General features: G+C 42.0%; 1 protein-coding gene across 2 annotated transcripts in view; it reads left to right on the forward strand.

Moving 5' to 3' along the window:
* The window catches only part of ARHGEF28 (Rho guanine nucleotide exchange factor 28), a 229529-nt gene that overhangs the window by 70897 nt on the left and 145663 nt on the right, over positions 1–12969 (forward strand). For both annotated transcript variants that reach the window (XM_083151902.1, XM_083151903.1), the window contains exon 5: positions 8353–8536. In XM_083151902.1, the coding sequence (XP_083008028.1) occupies positions 8353–8536 (184 nt within the window). The remainder of the gene's footprint in view (positions 1–8352; positions 8537–12969) is intronic.

Raw genomic sequence — 12969 nt, forward strand, 5'->3', positions numbered from 1 at the left:
AAAACAACATTTTGTATCCCAATTGCACACTGAGTGAGAGATATCATATGCTGATAATCATATGCTGCCTCGCACGCTGCACTTCTGGGCCACAACATTATGGTGGCTCTTTGAATGAACACAGAGTTATGAGCTTGGAGCAAAAAGTAAGGCTGGGCTAATTTATGGAGAGCCTTAATTGGCTGAGCGGCACCCCTGGCAAGTGCCATCCTGGTCAGCTGGTATGTACAGCCTTTTGGCAGCCCCAGTATGAGTGGGGAGTGGATTGGTTATACACAGCGGTCCTATTTCTCTTGTTTTTGGTTGTTGAATTATCCCATTATTGTGACTGATTTGAGTTGGGTAAGAATTGTGTGTACTGCTACAATGTTTGGCATGTTTCACTTACATGTTATTGTCACCAATTCTGCCTCTTTGCTTCTCCTGTTGTCCTATTTTTGTTTAACAGTAGTTTTAGTGTAAAAACAAAAATGTTCTCTACATGTTTCTCACCCACATTAGTTAGAGCAGCTGTGATATGAGGTGTGTTGTCTTGAAACTTTTTATTGATCGATCTTTAATTGGAGTCCTACTTTGTACTGATCCACAGCTTGGAAATTGTCTTTGTGAACCTGGAACATTATATAACCCATTCCTGACAAATTTTCAGCCATTTCTTCAATACTATTTCTTATACAGCTGTATCCTCCTACACCAAGCCTCCATACACCATGGGCGAGATGCAGCAAGTGGCCAAACCTCTCAAAATGCCCAGGGCTTGGATGCGGTGGGCAACGCCATCTTCAGATTGGCATTGCCTTAATAGAAGCCTATGGGCGCCTATTGCGACTCCCTGCTGTAAGGGATCCAATCAGATGCCTCTCAACATCCCCCCAGAACGCGTGCATCATTGGACTCCGGGTCCTAAACCCAGAAGACCCATCAACACAAAGGATGGCTCTTACCGCAACAGCCGTCCTCTGTTAAAATCTTTATGCATATGTCTGTATGCATGCGGAGCGTGGATGGATGCATCACAAGAAAATTATAATGCTTGCTTGCATTTCCGCCTCATGCGGCTTGAGACACCTGGTGAAAAGTATCCGTGCCGAGTGTTAAAGCGACTGTTTTGTGCAAATATACTTATTTGTCACTATCAGAGGCAACAATATTGCACTGATTAATATGATATGCACTTGTATACTGCTGTGCAACTGAGTTTTAATATACGAATTTAAGGTTTTAATATGCAAAGCACAACACAGAGCCACAGCCCTTACATCGTAGCATTTTGTATAGTGATTTAGGAGTCTATTCAATCCCGAGTCACTGTCGATCTGTCCCGACAGCCGTGACCCTCGCCCGTTTTCATTTGACTCAACAGCATATTGTCAGGTGGGATTCAATGTCCCGCCTGCCGATCGGCAAAAAGGGGGCCTGTCTGTTTAAAAGGCTGTGGATTGACGAGGTTCGGCCGTAATCGTGACCATTCACGGCCTCTTTATCGGCCAAACGGGCCCAACAGCTTTTAAAGTCCAGCCCGTTCTGTCAATCTGCCTCTTCAATGCGGTCAGGCAAGACAGCATTGAATGGGCGCCTGACGATATTTCCCCCGTTGGAAATAGCGGCGGGGATTGAATACCCCCCTTAGGCTTCAGTGTTGACCTTTGCCTAGATATGTATTGTCATAGTTGCAGTTGTGCCATACATCATTTCTTGGTGCGTCAGATCCTGCACAACTCTGCCAGAGGTTTTGTTTTATTTTTTTGTGTAAATATTCATATTATTTATTAACCGTTTTTTCTATAGCGCAGCATATTCCATTATGCTTTACAAAAGGAGACAGTGATGCAACAAACCGGGTATTTACAGACAGTCAAAAGGTAGGAGGGCCCTGATCGCAAGCTTACAATCTTAAAGGGCTCAAATTAGATTCAAAAAGACTTCACTGATTACTTGGATGTGTGCAACTTGTATATCTGAATATAAACCGGAAGTCCTGAGACGCAACCAAAAAGATCATGCTGTCTACTGTGAAAAAGGACCACCAAATCCTACCACACGTACAAGAATATGAAAAACCACACTAATTGCGCTTAGCTTCGTTTCATTTAAAAACATACAATAATAAGTCCATGCAATTAGTATACAGTGTATCAGGACAATCCCCCGATCCCCTTACCGTTGCTCCAGGGGATCGGGGACATGATAGAACATCCAGATTCCCCGATCCTAATGGGGATAGTGGAGTCTGAATTTTTTTTTTACGTGCTTAATATCCCTGATCATGTGACTGTGTTTTCCATTTGGCAATCATTGATGATCGGAGGGACGGTGGCACTGCTGCATCAGGCGTTCAGAAGACCATCGATCACTGGTGTCTGTGCCCCATTACTCTTCTCAACTCTATGGCCAGTATTCAATGCCTCTGATTCTCCATATTTTCTGTGGAATCAGGCAATTCCCTGGGTTTACAGGGAATTTTCTCACAGAAAAAACAATTTGCCCTATTCACTGGACCCAATTCTCTGCAAATGAAGAGCGAATGTCTGGCAATTCTCTGTTTGTGATTCTCCACGATTCGCCAGTGGTTTTCATTGGGGTTTTTAGTGGAATTCGCCGAGAGTGTATTCAATGCTGAAGTGGAGAACTGCTTTCTCCAGTGATTTTCCCCGATTCTCCATTTTACATTCCTCATCTTTTTCTGGAGAACTGGAATGTGTTCTTTGAAAATAAAGCATTTTTTATTTTTATTTTGGTGTAAAAAAATCAGAATTTTTTTCCTGTGAAGCGGCATGCTATTTTAATTCATGTGCTTGCAGCACATGAATATATTTTATTTAAAAAAAAATTTTTTTACACATTCACCAGCAGGGGGCCGAGCCGGGAGCCGCTCATTAATATTCATATATTCACTGCACACTGATCCCGATCAACACACATGCACGATCGGCACCTGTGTGTAGCGGCTCCCGAACACAGCCCCCTGCCAGCTCTGGGGGGCTCTCCCTGTGTCCCCCACAGCCCTCCCCCCCCCCCCCACAGTGTCCGGCGCAGGCAGGGAGGCTTCCATCTCCCTGCCTGCAGCCATCCCTCAGCTCCCCGGCGGCATTCGCCGCCCGCCCTCCGCCCTGTCACATTCGCCGCCCGCCGTCCTATTTGTGCCTCCTGGCTCCGGGGAGCTTTCCCCCGCTGTGGAGCAGAGCCAGGAGGTGAGCGCTAAACCAGGGCGGGAGGTAGTTCATCGCTGTGCATACTCGCGCCCTGTCTATCACCGCCCGCCCTCCGCCCTGTCGCTTGCCGCCCGCCCGGTCTCCTGATTCGCCCCCTATTCGCTCACAGGGACGGAGAGCCCCTGGCGAGTTGAATAGGGCGGACAGGAGGCTGGGCAGCGAATCTCGCTACAGGGAGAATTGGGGGGAATGTGCAGAGAATCCTACATAGGATTCGCTGCCTTCCCCCCGTGAAAGCATTGAATACCTGCCTATTTGAGATGATGATGGTATGCTTCCATGGAAAGTTTCTCATAAAAAGAGAAATAAATATATATTGTCATATGTCCACATAGAATAAACTTCAGGGTGTTATAAACCTATATGAAAAGAGTGGTATTTTTGGTAGTCAAGAAATCCAGTACTCCAATCCAGAGCAAATTAGATGGTGCATCTAACTCACAATATCAATAAAAGATATGTGCATATAAAGGTTTATTTTAACCGGAAACTACATGTGATAAGATACAATAGGTAAATCACCGTATATGCACATTGTAATGAGACTCACATTTACACAAAAAAAACATACAAGACTTGGCACTACTCATTGGCTTCAGGTGTCTCACCCAGCTTGGCATATTAAAGCTAGGTATATTAGGGCACTTCTATAATTCAGCTCCTCTGATATACCAAAATGATATGAGACTCTATAAAAAACTGTTTTCCATAGTGTTGATTCATCTCCAAGGATCTACTACTGTGTATATAATCTCATTCAGATGGAGTGAGCAAAAGGTTAGTTGCTGTCACACATTTCTGAGCAAAAAATGTTCTCAAGAAACTGTTCCTAAAATACACCAGCCATCTGCTCCACTCAGTAGAAGTTTCTCCTGGGATTTGGGATGAGTCTTGATAAACATCCTCATGTCTTTTTTTTTTTTTTAGGGTGATAAGTGATTGTTCAATGATCAAGGGATTGCTTAGATTTTATATGGGTTCTATGATGGACAGGTGATGTAGGTTACGTTAAGGATCATCCTTGGTAACCAATGGCGATGGTTTTTCAGTTTGATTCCGTAAGGGTTAAGATGATGGCAAGATGGAAAATATTTGAACCCATCTTTGCAATGGACATTTCTAGGTTATGTACCATAGTCTTTTTTTTAATAACATGATTTCTTTGTTAGAAAGGGGGAGATGTATGAAACTTTTTGAGAGCCCTACAGTCAGCTTCTACCGGTCATTTTATATTAAATGGCAGAGGGCCAGATGCACTAAGCTTCAAAAGTGATAATATCGAGAGTGATAAACAGCCAGCCAATCAGATCCTGCCAGACCTTTTTTTTTTTTTTTAAATTGTGTAATTTTTATTGCATATAAAAAAGTACATTAAGCACAAGCATACATTTTTAACAATGATACATTGATATTTGTTCGGATCCATGCTAATAAACATCTCATTTTCCATAAACAGTGTTTGCGCATTTCTTGTATAGTTATTTCAACAAGCTACAATGTTTTGGCACGCTTAGTGCTATTCATATGAGAACAAGTATTACTTATTTTTCAACTTTTACATCTAGATAACTAAACTGCTTTAAGAGCTTACTACCTCCCTTAAGGAGGAAAAAGAAGTAGAAAGGGGAGAAAGAGAAAGAATAAGGTATAATCAAAGGCAAATAACATATATCTGGTAATTATGTACCGCTATGATTAAGAGATGTGCACAGACTAAGGAATATGGGTAGGTTGAGTCGCCATTATACGTAATGCGTTAGTAGCCTTCTTTGTCAGTTACTTCAACCATTGTTGAGATTGTGTTGGATGTCGATGGCCATGGCAAATCTAGAGGAGGTCCATCTACTCCACTTGTTCATATATGGGGCGAGCGAGCCTCTGGATCTATAAGTAAATCTCTCATGTCCAGAAACCTCATTCACCAGGGCTCTCCAGTTATAGATATTTGGGTACGTAACATCAAACCACTTCCTGGCAATAAGGACCTTAGCCAGGGTTGTTAGGCAAAGGACATATTTATATATCGCGGGCGAGAGAGTTTCTTCAAAATCAAGGGCAAACATACAATATTTGCGATCAATGGGAGGGATTGAGGGCTCAGTAATAACTATATCCGCCCAAACCGCTTCCCAGAATGCACGAATCTGTGGGCAAGACCAGAGCATGTCCTGCCAGACCTTTTTAAACACAGTCTGTGACATAACAGGTAAGAGCTGATTTGACTGGTTGTTTATCACTTTTTAAGCTTAGTACATCTGGGCCAATAGCTGATTGGCTGCTGTGGTCAACTCTCTGCTTTAACTCTTTCCACGGCTTCATACATCTCCCCTAAAGAGAGAATTTTGGAGGTGCATCTGGCAGAAGTTGTCCTGTGATCCATGGTTTCTCTTGCAGCACTGGGTGACAGCTTGGCCTGCTTTTGGAAAGGTTGTATGAGCAAGAGGATCATCTTGATTAGTGGCAAACGTTAATACATTTTGGGAATTGCTGCTATAGGAGCAGCCTGGCTTTCAGGAGATGGAATATTGGTATAATTTAACCATCAAGTATAATACAGATTTAATTATAAAAATTAAAAAATGATACTCCCCCTTTCCTCCAATAGTGATGGTTTAATGAGGCAAAATGATGTATATCCGTAATGTTGGGTGTTACGGAACATGGATGTTCTAAAAGTGGCCAGAGTAAAGTATGTTCTTGAAATCTTATGAGATGCAGCTCAAATTGTTAGTCTTTGGGAAATGTTAGAAAACTTTAGTGTTTGAAACATCCGTGAATTCCACAGTGTTCCCGTTGATGGTAACCACTGGAAAGCCACTAGATGTTCATGACCTTATGGGGTTCATATAAAGTTGAACGTAAATGCCTATTGTGGAGTTTTACTTCACAAATTGTGTAAATTCATACCTGGCATTGGCAGTGGTAAGTAAGTTTTTTATTTAGTGCTCTTCCTCCAACAGGACTCAAGGAGGATGTCTGCATGCAATGTATTAATATATAAATATATGACTTCATAAATCATCCCCCCCCCCTCCAACAATTGTGTAGACCAGGAGAAAATCACAACTAACATTCTCAATGTTAATGGCTAAACAACGTTGACACTTTAAATAGGCAATACAAAGAATTATACCTCCAGGTATTATCTCCTTGTGTTTATTTTATTTTTTTTCAATACAATACCTTCAGTACTATTGAGATGTCTGAGCGTACTTTGTATTTTTCAGTATGTTTAGCCTATCTTTATGTATTCAGTTGTAACAGGAATAATAAGTAGAATTGCTCCTTATTCCCATTACACCAAACCATATTGCCGCTTCTTCACATTACCCCTCCCTGTATTGCTCCTTATTAACACTACAGCACACAGTAGTGACCTTTCTTTATGTTACACTACACAGTTGTATCTCTTATACACGTTATGCCAAACAGTAGTGCCCCTTAAACATAACTCAATAGTTTTGTCCCTTACACAAAATTAATCCGGTGCTATCCTAAATATACTGAAAATCACTTTAAGATCTGATGCAGTTCCGAATTACACAAAATGCCCACCATAGTAGTGCCTCTAACATGTAGTGCTGTTTATACACATAATGCCAACAGCAGTGCCCCTTATACACCTCTCTGCCTCTGTAACTGTAGCAGCTCACTGCCCGTGTCCCTCCAGCAGCTTTCTCGCCGCTCTGTGTCCTTCCTGCCCCCCCCCTCTCAGATTGTTTAGAACAGGCACAGAGCATGCTTTTCTTGGTGGCTATTTCACTTCAGTGGCAATGACAGCTTAACCTCACATACGCATGCTGGAAAAAGAAAGTGGCTTGGACCTAAGGAGTGGATGAGTACTGTCCAACAACGCAGCATGAGTACCAGGACCCGAGGAAGGATGGTGGGGTGGGATTTTCTGTTGGAACTATTGTGCATGGTCTTGGTGGGGTTGGAACTAGTTTCTCCTACCATTACAAGTAATGGAAATTGGTTCCACCCCATTCACCTTCAATTTAACCCCTGGTTTTACAGTCCTATAAATTCCAATATAATAAATGTTTTTCTGCGCTGGGTTTGGTTTCGGTAGAATAAATTAGACTGGGCTCCAAATGTGCAATTCCCTGTTGCTGCTGTTTGCAAAACACCGTTCTCCTGACTACTGTAAAACATTGATGTTCTGCATTTGGTGGAATGTGCACTATAGCACTGCTACATGGTTGTGGTTCTCCAGATGTAATGGAAGGGAGAGCTCAGCATATAGCCTGTTACACGTTGCTGACTGTTATTTGAAAAGTGGTTATTGAGTTGCAGCTTTGGGGCCATAGAGAAGCCTGAGTCTTGTTTACAGAAATTACTTTTGCAGATTAGTAAATTCCCGAAACGGTATGATCCCTGAAATCGCACAAAACCTGTTTATAAATGCTATGATTTACCTTTTGAACTTTTTGTTTTGCGTATGGAGCACACGTTGTTTGGACAATGTGCAGAGCCTGCTAGTAACACTATTGTAGAATATTGGCCTTTATGACCTTCGTGTTGGGTGCTTCATCTGGCCATTTTCATGCCCCCTATTGTGCTCCAAATTCAATGCTGATCTTCCCTTTTAGAAGTGTGAGGTATCGCATACAAACTACACTTCTATAATTAAGTTTTTACTTGGGACTCTTCCATAAGACCGCAATGCTAACCAGGGCAGTCTTAACAGCATTATAGGCCCTGCTGGACAAAACAATGCATTTGGGGCCACTTCACACCCATTCACGGAAAAAAATGTAAACAAGAAAAAAAAATCATAACCTGCCCCTCCTTTGGCCCTGCGGCATCTCTCCACTTCCATATAATGACTGGCTGTCAGCCCTCTTGATTGGTGGATAGCCCTAGCCCATCTGCCATTTGGCATGCTGATAACCATTCACGATCTGTCTGCAGGTTGGGAGGCCGGTAGAGAAAAATGTAATTCACAATGAGAGCAACCAGGCAGTATTCTTTACTGCCAAGAATCTTGGGAGGCAGATGCCCACAACCCAATTTGCCCCATCTCTAAGATGGCACTGATGTTAACCAATGATCCACCTTGCCATCCATGTTTTGTAGGTACTGCTCTCACCTGTTCAGTAGGCAACAATATAACAAGTTACATATGTTTGTTTTTCAGAAAGTCTTTGTCATGAAACACTGTTACATCTAACAATGAGATGGGGATTAACAGATCTGTCACATTACCTCCTGTATCTGCCTGGTGGAACATCTGCATTGGAGAGAGTGAACAAGGAAGGGGAGACCCCCATAGAGCTTGCTGTTCGGAATGGTCACACCAAACTGGTTGAGCTTATAACACAGTGAGTACATTTGAAAAAAATTAGATTTCATTTAAATTATTATGATCAGCAGAAATGTATACTGTATGTTATATTGATGGTTCTGGGATGCAGTAATCTGCCTGAAGAGGTGAGTGTGGTTACATCTTTGTAGGCTTAAAGGCAGTCTTGTTGTGCGAGGGAGATGGCATTGCACAGAATAGGTGCAGGCCCCCAAAAATTCCAGTAATTGAATGGAAGCGAGTATTAGTGTGGATGTGATGTGAAGATTTTGAGCAAAGGGTTTACTTTTTTTTTTTACTTTTTTTTAATACTAACAATACAATAAATGTGGATGGTGATTGGGAGTGAAGCACTACACTAATTTGACAAAGTCCATGTGCTCCAATCTTGACACCAAAAAAAAAAAAGTGGACGTCTCCATGTCGAGCTTTTGCTTGTGTGGAACTTTTTTTTCTAGGTCGATCTTTTGGGGACTACCTAGACACTGTTCACCAAGTTCCTCTGGACCCTATGATCCACACCCTTGATTGAGATATGTATGCAGAAGTATTTTAAATTTGGTAGGATACATGCGACCAATATAAGAGTTAATAATGGAGAAGAATGTGTTTCAAAGATCAGTCTAACCGAAGCATTTTAAATGGAGGTGAAGACCAGTAAGGAAGTTACTGCAATGGTCATAATGTATTTAAGTGTCCTCTGTGATACTGTAGATGGGCAATTTGCAGTATGTTTCTAGATGTATATAACATGGTTTGGCTAATGCTGGGAACAAAGGGCAGCTCAGAGTGTTGTCAACAGAAATATAGAGATCAGGTATGTAAATACTATTGGCTGGTAAGAATATTATTAATTGAGTTTGATGTGGTGAGATGACATCCAAGATGAAATAGAAGAAAGACCTATGGTAATGCAGGCCATTACGAAGGGTGAGAGACTCATAGGTACACGTGGGTATCCACTGCATTCGGATCATACTTCTAACCGAAACAGCTGATTAGTTTCCCAAGAGATTTGGTATATATACAGAAAAGCAGGAGTGACATAGGACTGAGCCAGCCTTTACCCAGCCCCATAAAGGAATTGGATTCAAAGAAGAGAACACAGAAAAATTTATTTGTTCAATCAATATTGCTGGTGTTAACGTAGCACATCCAGGAGAAATAGAAGGTACAGTAGTAAGTCAAACCATTGGCCTGCTGAGAGTAGTCTCTGCAGTGTTGAGAATAAAAGCCAGACTGTACTGCATCGAATGGTTGGAAGGCATGTGCGGTGGGAGCTGGCAAGTCTTGCAAGCAGCTTCAAGGAACAATGGAGCAGAGTTATAGGACCATCATTTGTAAGAGAATTTGGATCAGAATTATATTTTTACAGACTAGGAGTAATACTTGCATGATTGAAAGATACCAGTAGAGAGATTATACACTAGGGATGGGTACAGGAGACTGGACTTGACTGATTTGTGAGGGTGTCAGGTAGAGAAGAAATGTGGTAGAGTAGGAGGATCAGAAGATCCTCTGCATTCCTGCGCTCAAATGAAGAGGATGCAACCGTGTTCAGGGAAGGATTTGAGCAGGTTGCAGCTGGCTGAGGAGGAGCATTCCATCATTTCAATCTTGGTATTGAAGTAGGAAGTAAAATCTCAGGTGCTCATGGAAGCCAGTGGGTTTGGAAAGAGTCAGAAGAAATGTTAATGTATTGAAAAGGCCCTGGGGTTAGAAACTTGACCAGAGATTGGAAGTATGTTTAGATTTTTTAGAAATGTTATAGTTGTTGTGTTCCTTTAGAGCTGGGGTAGCCTACCCTAGTCCTCGAGAGCTACCAACAGTGCATGTTTTGCAGGTCTCCTCACAGAATCACAAGTGAGCTAATTAGCTCCATCTGTGTATCTTTTTAAATGTGTCAGTGATTAATGAGTGCAGCTGTGCAGCAGCTAGGTTGTCTGGAAAATGTGAACTGTTGGTAGCTCTCGAGGGCTAGGGTTGGCTACCACTGCTTTAGAGTGTCACCATGGCTGACTTAACCCCTTACCGACGCAGCATGTTTTTGCCTTCCTGACAGAGGCCTTTTTTTCAAATCTGACAGGTATCACTTAAGTGGGGATAACTTTTTTTTGCTTTTACTTATCCCAGTGATTTTGAGATTGTTTTCCCGTGACACATTGTACTTTAAGTTAGTGATAAATTTTGGTCGATACAGTTTTCTTTTTTGTGTGAAAAATACCAAAATGTCGTAAAAAAATTGTACATTTTGCTATTTGCAAAATGTAAAATTTTCTGCTTGTGAGACAAATAATCATACCACTCAAAATAGTTAATAACTAACATAGACTATATCTAAACTTTATTTTTAAATCATTATTTCAACCTCCTTTAATTTTTTTGGACACTAGGGGGCAGCAGAGTCTAAATTTTACACATCAGACAGTAAACGCTGCTTTTGGCTGTTCACGTTTGAACAGCCAATCGCAGCGATCGCCCATGGCGGGGGGCATCGCTGCCCCCCCTGGGCAATGAGGGAAGATGTCTGCTGTCAGGGACAGCAGACATCGTCCCTCTGTCACCGCGTCTCTAGACGCGGTGGCACTTTGAAGTCATGACGTACATTTACGTCATGTGTCGGGAAGTACATCCCGACCATGACGTAAATGTACGTCAAATGTCGGGAAGGGGTTAAAGGCTAATGTGCAAACTGAAGAGTAGTTGAATTTACTTCATAAAGACCTGTTTCTATATTTTAAGATGTGGTACAGAATTATCAGCAGAAAGGACAAGAATCTGGTGAGAGAAGTTGGTTCAGGGAGATTGAATGTTTAGAATGTTTGGAAATTGATAAACAATGTTTCTGCGGGTGTGAGGAGGTTCAGTAAAGTTCAGTAAGTAATGTAGGAGAGTTTACAGGTGTTAAGGTGGTTATCGGACAGAGAGAATAAAGTGTTAATGAAATAAAACAAATAAAATCAGGTAGGAAAAGTATAGTTACATATTTACATTGTCCAAGATAATTGAGGTAAATGACGCAGGTGTCACACTGTAGCAGGTATAGATTTGTTTTCTTTTATGCAGATACCTTTTAATAACAGTAACACGTATTAACAGTATTACACTGTGTGTTCTAGCGCAGTGGTTCTCAACCTCAGTCCTCAAGGAACCCCAACAGTTCACGTTTTCCAGGTCTCCACACACAATCAACGGTGAAATAATTAGCTCCACCTGTGATCTTTTAAAATGTGTTGGTGACTAATGCGTGCACCTGTTCAACAGCCAGGTGACCTAGAAAACGTGCACTGTTGGGGGTCCTTGAGGACCGAGGTTGAGAACCACTGTTCTAGCATATAAATGCAGGAATGAATTCAGAAATGGATGTATATATATCAATCTCAAAGAATTACAGTTTATATGGTTAACAAGCAGTAACTATGTGTTCCAGGATGAGATGTGTGCTTCGAATGGCTGTGCGGCTCCATCGGTGTACACTATAGTCTGTGCATGCCTCCAAGTCTAATAAACTTCTGGTTACAGCAGACTCACTTCTGCATTACTATGTGTTAACCACAAGACAAACTGTTTATTTGGCTGAGGATGGGTTTACTTTATTACTGACTTTGTGCAGCATAAAGCAAATGCTTTTCTGTTACGGTAAATGATTTTAGGAGTATTCTGTGATGGCTGAATATTTTGGGGGCATTTAAATTTTTTGCTTTTTTTGAGGTGGTGGCGGCGGCGGCGCTGGGACATGGGAACGCTCAGGGTTTCATAGGCGTCCCCATGCAAACAATGGGCTTTCCTTTGCAAATACGGGCGTGACGCAGTGTGCCGCGGGCGGGTGACTGACATCACATGACGTCAGCTGCCCGCCCTGTTTTCCTCCCAGAGCATGCAAATATATCTCGGCCTCCGCTGACTTTTTTTTGCGGCCATGGAATGATTTCTCCAGCTGCGGGCACATGCGTGGGGATGCGTGTTCATAACACATCCCCTCACATGGTTGCGAGGGGATACGGAGACGCGCGCGCGCGCGCAGGGGGTAAGGGTGTGTTCTGCGGCTGGGCACTCTAGGACTCGTAAACTGCGGCCTTCCGGCTCTAAGTTTCAATGTAGTAAATAATATCCTGTGATCCCGTATCTGTGAGATCCCAGGGATTTATAGATGATGTACTAGTGGCACTTCTTTAAAAGGCAAAGGCAATGAGTTACACTTGCTAACATTGGTGGGGTGTCACAGGCTATTACATTTACACCCTTCTGTGTTTTTATGATTGTATTGTTCTCACCACTTGAACTTATGAAACATATAAAGATACAATGAGTGCAACTTAATAAATAACAGGTATATTTTTTATACCAAATATTCTGTCTCCACACAGCAGATATGCTTAATTGACAATTTTGACCAAATATCTGATCCAAATCCCACCTACATTTAGTAAAACATTTCCACTTAATTGAGAT

Source organism: Crinia signifera, chromosome 1, assembly GCF_055691185.1.
Source record: "Crinia signifera chromosome 1, ASM5569118v1, whole genome shotgun sequence".
NCBI lineage: Eukaryota > Metazoa > Chordata > Amphibia > Anura > Myobatrachidae > Crinia > Crinia signifera.